At 28.4% G+C, this 15,222-nt stretch overlaps 1 protein-coding gene across 4 annotated transcripts in view; it reads left to right on the top strand.

The window, feature by feature from the left end:
• Positions 1–152: 152 nt before the first annotated feature.
• The window catches only part of IleRS (Isoleucyl-tRNA synthetase), a 51,358-nt gene continuing 36,288 nt past the window's right edge, over positions 153–15,222 (top strand). The window contains exons 1-5 of one of the 4 annotated variants that reach the window (XM_087157433.1): positions 153–195; positions 1,516–1,640; positions 4,865–5,021; positions 11,493–11,612; positions 12,349–12,483. In XM_087157433.1, coding sequence (XP_087013559.1) covers positions 1,522–1,640; positions 4,865–5,021; positions 11,493–11,612; positions 12,349–12,483 — 531 coding nt within the window. In that variant the 5' untranslated portion in view covers positions 153–195; positions 1,516–1,521. Of the gene's footprint in view, positions 665–1,515; positions 1,641–4,864; positions 5,022–11,492; positions 11,613–12,348; positions 12,484–15,222 lie in introns of all 4 variants that reach the window. The other 3 variants (XM_087157435.1, XM_087157432.1, XM_087157434.1) reach the window with 3 other exon arrangements.

Raw genomic sequence — 15,222 nt, 5'->3', positions numbered from 1 at the left:
TCTTTATCACTTGCAAAAATTAAGAAATGGAACTTCTGCATGATGAAATGCTGTAGAAAAAATCGTATTTTTCGCTTTTTGATAACAAAACCAAAAGAGTGCGGCGTTGCCAGGTTTGCGGTTCAGCTTTCCTTTCAGCAGATTTTTTAGTTGTAAACAGTGGAACAGTTTTGTTTGTCCACATGCTAATAATCTGTAAGTAGAAATTGTTAAAGAGTATCAAAAAAATTACAATGACATTTGAACTTATGACATAGAAGTTATTTAAAGTTTTAAAATGGGTTGTTAATTTGTTGAAAAGAATGTTTTTTATTAGTTCTATCTTTATAATTATGATTTGAATATTTTATGCTTTCAATGTATTTATATTGTGGATACGTTAGTTATTATTTTTAACATAATTCTTGGTCTTTAATTCAGTATTAAATAGAGTATATAAATTTATAAGTTCATGTTATAAAATAGTATATACGTCATTATGAGCTTAAGGTGTCATATAAAATTTTTCGCGAATTATCTTACAACTTTTTGTGGTGCATATGAAGCATTCAGATATTAAGAATATGTTGGAAATACTCTTAATTTAAAACAATTTTACGCTATGTTGAATAAAATTGCATTTCATCTATACAGAACTTTCTCAGCCTGAAAATGTTCTGATGAGGTAAAATTATTATGTCTCTACCTGAATGTATTGTTTAACATATGGTGGCATTATTTGCTTCTGTAAGACCATACAAAATTATTGAATGTGTAGAAGTTTACAGAGACTGTGCAGAGGTAGTAAAACTAAATTTGTTTTTCTTCTTTTTGGAATGTTAGTATGAGCCAGGTAGAAAAAGCAGAACTACTTCAAGATTTAACTGTTTTGAGGAACTTGTCTTATCTGTACTTATTTGAGTCAACTTCACCTAGGTGCCAAAGGATTTTTAACTTTTTCAAAAATTTAAAAAAAATATTTAATTTATCCTGCAGCCAGGCTTTGATTATGAGTTAAGCCTTTAGAGTTTCTGTTTTGTTTTTAGTTTCTCGCTGCCCTGAAGTCATGATCAGGTGTTGATACATGCATCTTATACTACTGTATAGCTTGGCACAAGTACCTGTAACAAAAACTTCCTACTAAAGTTAAACAGTGTTTAATGCATAGGTAAATAAAGCTAGTTTAAAAATGAAGTTAATTTATGCACTCTTTTGGGGATATTTCCATAGAAGGAACTTCTAGTTTGCGCAAACTAAAATCACTAAAACTGCCTAATTCTTTCACTGGGAACAAATTAAAAAAAAAAAATAATAATGTGTCTTGTTCAAAAGTATGCAATTTACTTTTCAAGCTACCTTATTCTGGGATGTTTTTGTTTTTTCGTGTCACTGCTAGGCTGTGGCTAAAACTTAATATTGATTTTAGAAATTCCGAATAACTTTCACACTCTCCAATTTTAAAAAGAAAAAAAAATATTAGTGATTCTTATATCATTTACATATATTTCATGTCTGAAATTTCAAACATATTTTTAGACCAAAATGGCTGAAGCAGTTCCAGAATATATTGATTTTCCTAAAGAAGAGGAGAAAATACTTCAGTTTTGGAAATCTATTGATGCTTTCAAAAATTGTCTGAAACAGTCCAAAGGCAAACCTAAGTATTGATTTTTATCTCCTGGTTCTTTCTGCTGTTTAAACTTGAGTGTTGATTGTTTTCTTTTCCTTCATACCTTTATTTATCTTATAAATAAGACTAAATTATCTGTAAAAAAAAATTATCAAAGTTTACTGCCTTGAGATAATTATTATTCTAAAAAAAGCTTTACGTATTGCAAAATTTTTATGAAGGGTTTTGTTAATATATGTTTTTATTTTCAGTATAAAGTTTCATATCCTGGGTTACATTTACGAACAACCTCTATTTTGGAATTTTTAAAGTATGCAAATTGTTTTTTCTTTTCTCCATACAAAAATAATTCTTGGGATCTGATAAATTTGAGAAGATCAGAGTAGACAAGCTTTATTTCTTTGTAAATTTTAAATGTTTTACTTTAAAAAATTACTCTATTCAATTCCTTGTTTTACATTATTATTTTTTTATTAAATCAAATTATTTGATTATCTGCTCTGCTAATTCTTTACATCAGTTGTGAAGAAAAGAAAAAAGAATGCATCTTTATTCATGAAAAAGAAGTTCACATTTTCATTTGCTCACTTTTATTTTTTTTTCTATATTTTTTATCATACTACACATTCTTTAATTTTTTCAATGTTATTCAAACTGTAAGAAAGCATTGTATTTGTAATTGACATTATTTATCATTTATTTGTTATTTTTTTATTGAATAATGCAAGTTTTGATGGTTGCTTACCTTAAAAAATCCTTGCATAAAAAAATCTAATTTCGGGCTTGCTTAAGGCCCTGATATCAGGCATTGGATTTTCCACTGTATTATTATGGATAAAATTAGAACAGTGTCTGAATAAATGCTGATCATGATTAAAACAGCTCTGTTTCAGTTCCGTTAAGCTAAACAAATTATATATATATATATATATATATATATATATATATATATATATATATATATATATATACACAGTCAGACCTCGATATAAGGTCATCCGCATATAAGGTCAACCTGCATATAAGGTCACTTTTCCAAAGTTCCGGCTCACTGCATAGGAATTCTTTGTTACAGATTATCGAATATATGGTCAAGTTTTAAAAATTGTTATCGCTTATAAGATCATTTTAATCTGAGTCGAGGGGAGCTCTTTTCTAACAAAAGCCTATTTAATTTCCTTACAAGGCAATTACCCCTCTCGAGTTCTAGGAAAATATTGCAGCCAACAAACAAGCTACAATTTCTGAAATTGTTTCACAAGTTGTGGACAGTGAGGACAATGACAGTGATCCAGAGACTGTAGTTGTAACCCAAGCCTTCAATGCAATAATTGTCATACGAAATTTTTTTACAAACCATGAGGGAGCTGAGGAACATTTTGAGAACTTATTAAATCTAGAAAACATTGTTCGAAAAATGAAACCACAAACGAGACAGACCTGCATAAATGATTATTTTAAATAAGGTAAGATGTATTGTATGCATGTACACTTTGAGGAAAATTGTAAACAGCTTTATTTTAAATAATATTTTTTTTTTAAATCTAACTTTCCTTAATTCTTTACTAATTCTGTTAAAATTTATTGACCAAAATATTTAATTTGTGGCCGATTGTTTTTGTTTGTATTACCATTTTTAAAAAATCATAATGTGTACTATTTACGTGCTTAGTTACGAACTGCTAATGAATCGGTTAAAAGGTCACCCCGCTTATAAGGTCACTTTTGCAATGTCCCTTAGGGTGACCTTATATCGAGGTCTGTCTGTATATATAAGAAACAATTACAAATGAAGAAAAAGAGAACATTTCAATGAGAACTATATATTATTGTATTGATATATTTTGCTTTGGTTATATTTCTATAATATCAGAAAGCACTATTCTTTTGAGTTTATGACAAAAAATTTTTTTCCTGATTAATTGATATTTTTTTAGTTTTTAAAATTCTTAATAATTTCTTTTCTTCTTTCTTTTAAATTCCCTTTACTTTTTATTTTTTGCGTTTCCTTGTTTTCATCACTTGTAGCCTGCTTTTATAATATAGTTATATATACTATAGTTATTATCTGGGAGAAAAGCTAAATTTTTTTGTATTTAACTGTAGCTACTTTATTTTAAAAAGTACCAATTGTTAACTACTTTCGTAATGTAGTCTCTTCTTTTAGGAGACAAACGTTGTTAAAAAACATAATTGATGCCAGTGATCAAAATTGTTTTGAATAATTTTTTTTTTTATTAAACACAAGGAGTTATTAAGAATTCTTCATACATATTTGTATGAGCCAGGTTTTTATATAATTTTTTTACTAATTTGTTTTTTTCTTTTTTTGCCTTTCTCAACAGCAAATATGTAATTTAAAAAAAATGTTAATAATCTATAAAATGTTTGTGATTTTGTTAAGTGATTACTGCTCTTTTATTTCTTCGAAAAAATGGAAGTACGGAGAAAATATAATTCTTTCCGTTAAAATTACATCTAGTATTCTTGCGTTCCATGAATGTATATTTGCACTTGAAGGTATTGACAAAGAGATAAATTTGCCAGTATTCTTGACAACTAGTTTAAATAATTGTCATTATATATAATAGCTAGATTAAAGAAAAAAGACTCGCTCTAGAGCATTTGTTATAATTTTTATTAATGCTTGGACTCTGGGGCATTTTTATCGTGTCCATTGACAGACTTGCAAAGATTTGAAAAATTAGTTGCTTTTGAATCTTGTTTCTTTACTAAACTAATGTCAAAAGCAGTTGTTAAAAATTGCTACAAACTGCTGTTTTATTGTATTGCATTCTTCTTAATACACTACTTCTTTTGAAAAGTGTCAACTGTAGTAGTTTTGCTACTTTTAGCACGCTGCTTCGGACCGCTGTGTATATAATCAGGGGTTTACGAACCTCTGTTAGGGTGACGCCTACAGAATCATAGCTGGTGTTTAATATTATTGTAAAATTGAACCTAAAGCAAAAAACTGTTATGCTACTTTTCAATCTATAATATGCTTGCTATTAAAAGTTGTCCTTGTCTCCTACAAACTTTGAATTTTTTTATAAATCCCTGTTTATATATATTTTTTAGAATATTCAAGCTTGTGTTTTTATTTTATTAGGCTAACTGTTTAAAATGTAAATAATTAAATGTAATGGTTAAAACTGATTTTTTTTATTACGAGTCACAATACCACACATACTACAACATTTATTTATTTTCTTCAGCTTGAAAATTGCATTGTTTAATTTGTTTGTTTGAAAGGTACACTTTCTATGATGGTCCTCCATTTGCCACTGGTCTCCCTCATTATGGTCACCTTCTTGCTGGAACAATAAAAGATATTGTGACTCGAGTAGCTCACCAATCTGGATTTCATGTTGATCGTCGTTTTGGATGGGATTGTCATGGTTTACCTGTAGTAAGTTTTATTTTAAGATAAATGTCTTTTTAGTGTTTTGTTGCTGAATTCAGGGTTCCCGCGGCCTTGAAAAAACCTTGAAAAGTACTTGAATTTCATTTTGATTTTCAAGGGCCCCTAGAAGTACTTGAAAATAATGTTAAATCCTTGAAAAATTTAAAATGACCTTGAAAAGTATCTGAAACTCTTTAAAAAACCACCCCAATTTCCGCATTTCTGTGTTTAAGTTCTGACGCACGTAAGTGCCATAGAATGACTTTCCTACCTTTGATGACGCGTGCTGTCCACCAGGGCTAAAGAGAATAGAAGGACTAGTTCACTGCGCTCTTAGAGCTGAAGCTACAATTTCCCTCCTCATGACATCACTGTGTCCACAGATCTCGGAAGATCGCACGCAAAGATATTATGATAACTTTGCATATTTTTCTTTGTAAAAATAAGTTAGACTTTTTCTGGTTATTAGCTTTCAGCTTGACGTAATTAAACATTATTTCCGTTCATAAACATAGTTCAAAAAAACCTTCTTGGCCATTATATTAAAAAAAATACCATTTTAAACTTATAAAAATATTTTAAACTTATAAGCGAAAATGACACTATAAATACTTTATTTTTAAAAAGTTCAGTTTTAACTTTAATTATTAAGCAAAATGAAAGCATAGATCGACACTTTTTTTTTTATCTACGATGCATATTCATTTATAACAATAAGTTGAGTTAAATTTAAAATCCCTGATTTTAAAATATGCCATTAATTTGTTCATACTCAATCATTAGGAAACATCAACCTTAAATGCTAATTACTGAAACAAAATAATAATTTAGGCTCATAATGACATTAGAAATTTTACAATTGCTTATAGATATTTAAATTTACGATGATATAATTTATAGATATTTAAATTTAAGATAATATATTTTTTTAAAAAATCATAAATATTTAGAATAACTACATTAAAAAATGTGTTATGAAATTAGGAAAATTTCAACTATGCACTATATATTTTATTTATACTTTTTATTTACATTTTAATTTTCTTTGACTTTATAAATTTTTTAATTTTTTTCACCTACCGTTATTTTTGAAGTAACGAGGCGGTTTCTATTTAGATAATGAATTTTTATAAAAGTTCTTAGCGATAGAATAAACGTATTGCTGTTTTATATTAACTGTGTCATTTCGGAATCCATTCTTTACATAGTTGTTCATTTACTTCAGGGAACATGCGGAAAATTATATTTTTTCCTTTTGTTTTTTTTATCAGAAATTTTGCAAGTTGCAATCACGCAAACTGGCATTTCGATAATAGTTTTAAATGTTTGTAAATTCACTACAAAAACTGAGGAAAGTCATTATAGAAAAAAACAAATGTCTTAGAATATGTCAAAAAAAGAAATGTTTCAATATTAGTTAGAGCTATTGAGGCCGAACGCTCCGTTCTTGAAGTAAAAGTGCGAACTTTGCGCCAAAGTGACGTCACTAGAGAAAATCGGAGGATTGGCGCGTCGAGGGTCTTTACAAAGGAGTAAACCAGCCCTTCTATTCTCTTTAGCCCTGGCTGTCCACGCTTATCAGTTGCTCAATTTCCCTCTGCACGATTTCCCTCTTAGTCAACGTGGTCCTCAGCAAAGACTGGTTTGACTTAGCTCTGGGTTTGACCCTATTGTAGTCCCTGCTTTTAACTCAAAGAGAGAAATATGAGTAGTTGGATTTGGAAGGAACTTTTTCCCCCTGCAGTAGCCTCCTGGGCTGATCCCTTTTTAAGGATGGGCCCAGGCCCCGCGTTGCAATGAGGCCCCTGAAGTTTATCACATTTCGTTTTTTTTTAAAAATCCTAACTGATTTGTTAAAAAAAAGTATTAGCTAGTGAGAAAGATTGAGGTGAAATAAATAATTGGTTCAGCCATGGGTCTCGTCAATAGCGACATGTTGCAAATGATGGAATAATACTTTCTTGTAGAAGGGGACTTCAAAAGATAACCCGAAACTTTATTTTTAATGGGGTGATTCGTTTTACTCATTTGCTGCCCCTGCTACACAATTCCGGGAAAGGGGATTATTATATGCTAGCCAACAACAGTAGAGCAATGCTTTATGTTTCTTCTTACTTTTGAAAAATAAAATTTTTATTTGACAGAAAATTTGAATTGTGTGTTTCAAATAATACATGCTTTCTTTAATGTATTGACCTTACCTGCTTTTTGAGAGGCATTTTTTTTTAAAATCTAATACAAATAAAAGTTTAAAAAACTAACTTAGTAAATTGTTATTTTTCTTTTAAATAAAAGCAATATAAAATTTTTAAATTCAATGAATAAAAAAATATTAACAATAATTCTATATATACTGCAAAAATTCATTCATGAAATCAAAAAAAAATTCGTAGCTACTATTTAATATATTATTATAAAAATATATTATTATTAATTAAAAAAAAATTTATTTTATGATTACGTTTTAGTCAGTTCAGTTATGATGATGTTTAGTCAAATTGAAAGGCAAACACAAAGTGCGTACAATTAATGCTACTGAAAAAGAAATTCAAGTATGATTGCTTAATTAAAACAATCACAGGTTAATTAAAACAGTCAATTCTATATATACTGCAAAAATTAATTCGAAATAAAAAAAAAATCATAGCTACCATTAAATATATTATGAAAATATATTATTGTTAATTAAAAAAATTTTTTTTTTGATGGCGTTTAATCAAGTAGAAAGGCAAACACAAAGTGCGTACGATTAATGCTACTGAAAATAATTTAATAAATTCAAGTATGATTGGTTAATTAAAACAGTCAAAGTGACGAAAATTATTAGGAAGAATCTATCAGAAGATTTTAAGGTGAAAGTTGGCTACTGTTTCAATTTAAAATGACTGACCGGTAATTAATTTAAAATCCTAATTAATCTGAGACAATAATTGATTAATTTTCTTTATTAGAGAAGTGATCAAAATTTTAAAATTGTATTTAAGAACAATTTAAATTTCACTGTCTAAATGCTTCTTCCACTTTAAATATTTGAAAATATTAAATAAAAATCTTCTGGCAGAGTTGTTTTTATATATCTCATTGACATTACAGTATTATGTAGAACACTCCCCCCCCCCCCGCATCTTCCCTGTGACTATGTTGTAGAAGTTCAGCTTTTTTTTATTTTTGTCCGCTTTATTTGATTCTTTTTTCAATCATATTTTACCACAGACATTCAAAAATTATTTATTATATTTGTTAATGATAGTTTTGTTCTTTACATATCATTTAAGATGCATGAGTTTTTTACTAATAAATATCTTTTAATAATTTTAAGTAGTATGTTTTCTATTTTCTTTACTCTATCTGTAGATTTGTTATTATAACTAAATTTGAGTGTACTTTGTTTTCATTTTTGTATAGATTGTTTGAAATGTTCCTCTTTTCATGACTTGTCCGAATCTTTGCTTGTTCAGAGATTGTATACCTAGTTTAAAATAGGCCTTATGTAAAATTCAAGTCAGACATTTTTATGCATCATGAATTTTATCCTTGACTTGATGTCAATCAACCTTTGCTTTTTTTTACACTTAGATTACAGAGCAATGGAAGTTTTATTTTTCAGTACTGCTATTATCGTCTAACATTTATCCTCAACTAACTATTATCGTCAAGACATTTTGGTTTAAAATTTTAAATTTTAGTTTTTTTTTACTAAAATTTAAGTCCTTGAGAATTTTAAATAAGTCTTAAAAAGTCCTTGAAATGTACTTGAATTTTATTTTTAAAGTAGAGCATGAACCCTGTGAGTTCTATTAAGGCTATGAAATGAAGTTTAATGTTTTTATTTTGAAACTTTGGTGCACATTGAAATTCCATTCTTAAGTTTAAACACATGCTTATACTCTACTCAGGTTAGGACAAATGCTTGCTAAAGGGTTGTCATGTGTATTCAGATATATGTTCACGACCTTGCTAATTTAAATAAAAGGTATAAACAGGCGTGCGATTCTACTGCTAATTCGCAGAATTCTACCTATTTTGTTGGAAATATAATCGATAATCGCGTCAAATCAGCCGAGCTTATGCTTGTCGTTTCTCTCTAGTTAAGTCACAGGGTGACGTCTTAAAAGTTTGAGGTCTGGCGTTCATCAGGAGTTTAACAAACCACGCTTGTGAGGCAATGTTTTTCCAAATGGGAGAAGCCAGTTACTACTCAACTCTTCATCTAACTGTAAAATAATTTATGCAAGATGCTCAGTAGCTTGTAATGGGTCGATGACATCGAATCTCTATGTTAAAAAAAGTCGAGACTTGGTCAGACTTCTCTCTCTCCCCCATGGATTGTTAAAGCTACTGTGTAAGATCCTTCCGGAAGTTAAGGCACATGACTCGGTTATGTTTAGCTATGATTATGTTCCCTTTTTCTTTCATCTAATCATTTGTACTTTATTCACGTGTTACAGTCATCAAATATGTTTCTGAAGAAGCTGTGTTTTTCCTGCATTCTGCCACTATGTAAATTCACTCTATTCATCTATCTATTTATTAATGATGTTGTCAAGTGTTCCACTGATCTAAAATTTAATTTTTGTTACTTGTTCAAAATCTCGTTAACAAGGCATTTATTTCACTTTTATCTTCACCCCCTTTTTTCTCAAAGTTCTCCTTCACATGCAATAATGACTTTTTATTTTTAAACTCAGGTTTTTTTCACAGATTACACAGAGAAAAACACAACTTCGGATAATCTTTGAGAAAAAAAAAAATCCTAATAACTTTAGCTAGAATTAATAAATTACTGTGGCATGCACAAAAATATAAAGTTGGTAATGTTAAAAGCAATCCCAAAATTGTAAACATTTAAAAGTGTTTTTCTTATTTTTTTAGAACTTATATTTTAATGAGAAGCAATTTTGTTGAAAATTCCAGTTTGTAACAGAAGAATTATTTAATCAGTTGATATATGTCCCTTTTTTCATTTGTCTAAAATTAAATGGAGTTAATTTTCAATAGCATACTTCTGTTAGCATGACAGCCCTTTGTGGGCCAAAGCCTTCCCTAGAACCTTCCTCTATTCTGCTCTTTTCTTCTCCAGTTAGTAATTTTGAGGATTTAAAAATCCTCACATGGCACAGTTAGGCCATATTTTCTTTGCCCTACCTCTAACTCATATAGCATTATTTTTGTTAGTCTTTTAATTAATTTTGACTTTGGAAATGTTCTTAAGCTGTGAAGGCATCAATTAGTTACTATAATGTGTCTCTTTATTTCTATGCTTATATAGATTATTAATATCATACTACGATATTGAAATCTTGAATCGTGTATTTCAGTAATCATTTTTAAACACACTCAATATCATCGTAAATCTATGTTTCAATCTTATTATTGGATAAAAAAAAAATCTCTTGCTCTATTTAAATTTTGTAAATATTGCTTTTGTGCATAAAAATTACACTCTTTTAAATATCTTCTGTGTACAAGAGAAAAAAAATTAAGTACTTTCGACTTATTTTGAGTTCCTTGGCAATTATAACTACACATTGAGAAAAAAATTTCAGATAATTTCTTCTTCCTGGAATCATATATCTATTTATAGATGAATATTGTCTGCTTTGATATTCCAAATACAATTCCAATCATGCTAAAGATTTTGATGTTCGAGGTTGCTACTTTTTTAAGCTTATTTTCCACTATAACACAGTTGCGAAATATAAATTTAATCATCTTTTAAGACTAAAGGTCTTTAATAAGGTTTCTGAATGTGAGAAGACAGATTTCCAAGCTTAATATTAGTTTCATTTGAAGAAAAAAATTGCTCTTTCTAAATAAATGATTTTGGAAGTTCTTATTCTTTTTTTTTATGTTTCAATATTTCTATCAAATTTATATTCTTTGAATTTGTGTCTATCCATTTTAGATTTTAAGAGCTTAATCTGAAGCAATAATTCACAAAATATTTACTTTTAACTACAGCCTACTTTTTAAAATGAAATTCTAAATGTTATTTTTCATTTAAAATTAATCCCTCTATATTACAAAAATATCCAAATATAAAATACTAAGAATATGGTTAAGACTTAGAACTATAATTTTTTTTTACAAAACTTTGAAAAAATTTCTTATAACTCTAATCTTTAATTTATTTTAATTTTTGATAATTTTTTTTTTAAATTTTATTAACTCCATTTAATTTTGAAATATATTTAGACTAATAAATTTCAGTTGCATTTTTTTGCTTTTGATTTTATTAGACATTTGACCTTAGGTAAGTTAAGATTTATACTTCAAACAAGACAATCTGATGTCTGATTATTTCACTTTTCTCAAAACATAATGTTTTACATTAGTTTATGACATTGATTATATATAATATAGTTCATGGTAGGACTTAATTATTATAAAAGTCAATAAGGTTTTGCCTTCCTCCTTTGATTTAGATATGTGTTTGTACTAATAGATTTTAAATTTTTTTTAAAAATTCTATTTCAGGAATACGAAATTGACAAAACTCTTGATATTAAAGGCCCAAAAGATGTCGAAAAATTAGGAATTGCAAATTACAACAATGAATGTCGAAAAATTGTGATGCGCTATGCAAAGGAGTGGGAAGTATGGCCATCGGAGTTCATATTCATTAAAATAATATTTTCACAATTTTTAGTCCAAGTGTTTTCTTTTAAGCATTTGTTTTGAATAATAATTTGAAGCAAAACTTATAAATGTATACATTACAATTTAATGTTACACAAGTTGCAATTTAAGCCTCAATGATCTTACCTACTTTCATTTTATTTTCTGACTTAGTTTAAATTGCAGTTCTTTTTTTTTCTTCTTTTTTTTACTCAAAGTACATAATATTGTTTGGTGCAATGCAGCCATTTTAGAATTTTTTGTTATTCAACTGTACATTTAATTGAACTTGACATTTAATTGAAAAATTATGATTTCTCAGAAAAATGTCTAAATCTTATTTTAATATTATGTGTTGAATATATTATTTTTTAACTTAACAGCCTTTATTTGGTAATGTGAAAAACATTAAAACTAATTTACCTAAATTGATTAGAATAATATTTAGAATCTTTATCTCCTTATCTTTAATTTATGATTTTCACAATGTGGTTCAATATATCAAGTTTACTCATTTACTACTATTGTAGTAAATCTAGAATTATATATTATATTTGGCGAAATTAAAAAATTTTCACATGCTGGATTAAGTTGTTTTTTCTAAAGTTTATTGTGAAATGCATTTTACTTATTCATTGCTTGCTTAAGAAATTTTGAATAATAAGTTTTATTTTTGTTATTTTTCTTTTCTTTCTTTTTTTTTTTTGTTATTTAGGAAATCGTTGGTCGTATGGGTAGGTGGATTGATTTTGAAAATGACTACAAAACTTTATATCCTTCTTTCATGGAGAGTGTATGGTACACATTCAAGCAACTCTATAACAAAGGATTTGTTTATCGGGGAGTAAAGGTAAATTATTGTCCTTTTTTTAATGTAGTTAAAACTTTTATTTTAATGTAGCATTTGATAAAATTTTTTGTTAAAAATCCTTTAAAATGTTGATTGTATAATAATAGGTTGCATTAGTGTGTACTTATGTTGTAATAATTACTTGTTAATATATAAAAAAATTAATCAAAAATTTAAACTAATTTTAATTTATATTCGCAAGCATTATAATTTTCTATAGAAATGGTGAAAACCTACAATTTTCAGAGAACTGGAAAATATCACTCTAAGAACTAAAATTTCTCATTAAATTCACTATTTACTTTGGTAATCATTGAACTGTTACATTTTTAAATGATCACTGATAACTTTTCCAGAATTGTGTTTCAATCAAATATTAGACACATTGAAAATGTTTTATATAATTAGTATCTTGTAAAAACTTATTTTGTGTTACTTCCATTCATTTTTTCTTTCATAAATGTTATTTTAATAAATAATTCTTATTAATAATTTTTGTTATTATAATTGAGCCTTTTTTTATAATTGAGCTTTTGCTTTATTTAATAGTTCAAATATTATGTTTATATTATTAGTTCTATTATTAGTTAGTATTAGAATTTATATATACTAGTTTATATATTAGTTTATTTATTAGTTCAAATATTATGATAATAAACATTTTTGAAAATTAATTCATGTTTTTCTTGATCCTGTATAAAATTTTTATTGAATTTGATTATTATTGATATTGAATTATAAAATAATTTTTTGTTTGTTAAATATCATGAAGCTTTAAAACATGAAACAATAAACAATTTTGTTTTTAATTTTTTTAAAAATATTACCAAATTTATTTTGTATATATATTTAAATTCTTAATATACATAATTATAAATGTGAAATTATTTAAAATGATTTTATTTTATGCCATGATAATGTACCAATTTCTTTAAATATTACTTATTTTACTATGAAAGTCTCATGAAATATTGCTGCTTTTGGAAAGTGAGCACCTTGGTTAATTTTTCGTTCAATGTTTTTTTCTCCATTTTCCCATTCTTTTTTTCCATTCACAACTAAGAAAGAGTAAAATAAAATTTCATTGAAAGTAATTATATCATAACTCAGGGTTCCCACGGTCCTTGAGAGTCCTTGAAAGTCCTTGAATTTTTTTTGTTGCTAAATTTCGGTCCTTGAAAGTGCTTGAAAACCGTCTTAGGTCCTTGAAAAACTTGATAGGTCCTTGAATTTGTCCAAAACTGCCGACGGCCCTTTTTATAAAACACCCGCGGAACTTTCTCGTTCTTTCTGTTTTGTTCCCGAGCTCTCTCACGTGGTTTTTAACGCCACCGTTTCTAACCGGGCATAGCGTCTTGGTGTCTGCGAAGCACGCGGAGCACAGCAGACAATCAATGCGTCCGGGGCGAGACTCCACTTCATCTTCTGTCGCATATGCTTAGATCTTCTTTTTTCTTATCGAAACTGGAATACTCTTGAATTTCGTAACAATATGTACCTTGTAGTTTTCAATAAATTTTCCGTTTTACCATCCGCACTTGTCCTTACGTTTGCGTCATTTCAAAACTTTATTGTAAAGCGTATTCGCAAAGGCACGGCTTCGTATTTGTGTTATGTAGTTTAGACTAGTTATGCCTGGGAAGTGCTATTTTAATCCCCAATAGATGGATAATCAAGCTTATAAGGAATGGATTTTATCGATGCCCGAAAAGAAGTTCAGAGCCAAGTGCCGATTATGCATGAAGGAGATCGATATCGCAAAAATGGAAGAATCTGCTCTGAAATCACACATGAAGGAAAGGTAAAACAAAAAAGCAGTCTCATGCCTTGAGTTCTCTTTTTCCAAAGACATCAACATCTAATTCATCTGGTGTAAATACTCCTTCAACATCGTGTGCCCCAAGTGAAACAGAAACTTTAGTGGCCGAAGTCTTCTTATTGTCTCCTTATCTGGTCAAAAGGAATGTGCTTGATGCTGAAATTCTCTGGAGTCTGAAGTGCATCACTAGTAATTATTCATGTAACTCCTGTGAAGGGATTAGTGAATTGTTCTCCAAAATGTTAGCTGATAGCTGTATAGCGAGACAATTTTTTTGTAGTGCCACAAAGTGAGCCTATTTGGGCTCCTTTAGATTGGCACTATACTTATAAATACTTATAAATGAGCTGAAGAATGTTGATTGCTGCACTGTACTCTTTGATGAGATGTTAAATCAGTCTCTTCAATCTAAGCAGATGGACATTATGGTAAGGAATTGATAATAAAGTTTGCACTAAGTATCTTACCTCCCAATTTATGGGTCATGGAACTGCAGAAAATATTTTGTCCTCTTTTTACAAATGCATGGATGATGGCTAAAAGCTCTCTAAAATACTTCAATTATCCATGGATGGACCCTATGTCAATTTGAAATTCTATTAGAAGCTTCAGTGTGAATTAAAAGAAAAATATTCCCACCAGGTCATATTCATTGGCAGTTGTGGATTACACATAACAAATAATGCTTTTGAACATGGTGAAAATGGGATATGTTCCTTCTAATTTTTATTTTCAGAAAGAATTGTTGCTGCATAACATTTAGAGAAGGTTGTGTAAATTATGGATGAATAATTTCAGAAACGATGTTTAATAGAGGAGAGGAGGGGGTTATGGAATAGTCATGGAATATGGAATACCTAAGATTTAGCTCTGTCTTTCATGCAGCCTTCACATGGAAATACACAGAATTAAAGGATTTC

The sequence above is a fragment of the Parasteatoda tepidariorum genome, chromosome 2 (genome assembly GCF_982258835.1).
Source record: "Parasteatoda tepidariorum strain Cologne lab strain chromosome 2, Ptep-v5.0, whole genome shotgun sequence".
Lineage (NCBI taxonomy): Eukaryota > Metazoa > Arthropoda > Arachnida > Araneae > Theridiidae > Parasteatoda > Parasteatoda tepidariorum.
This window is presented reverse-complemented; position numbering and strand designations above follow the sequence as displayed.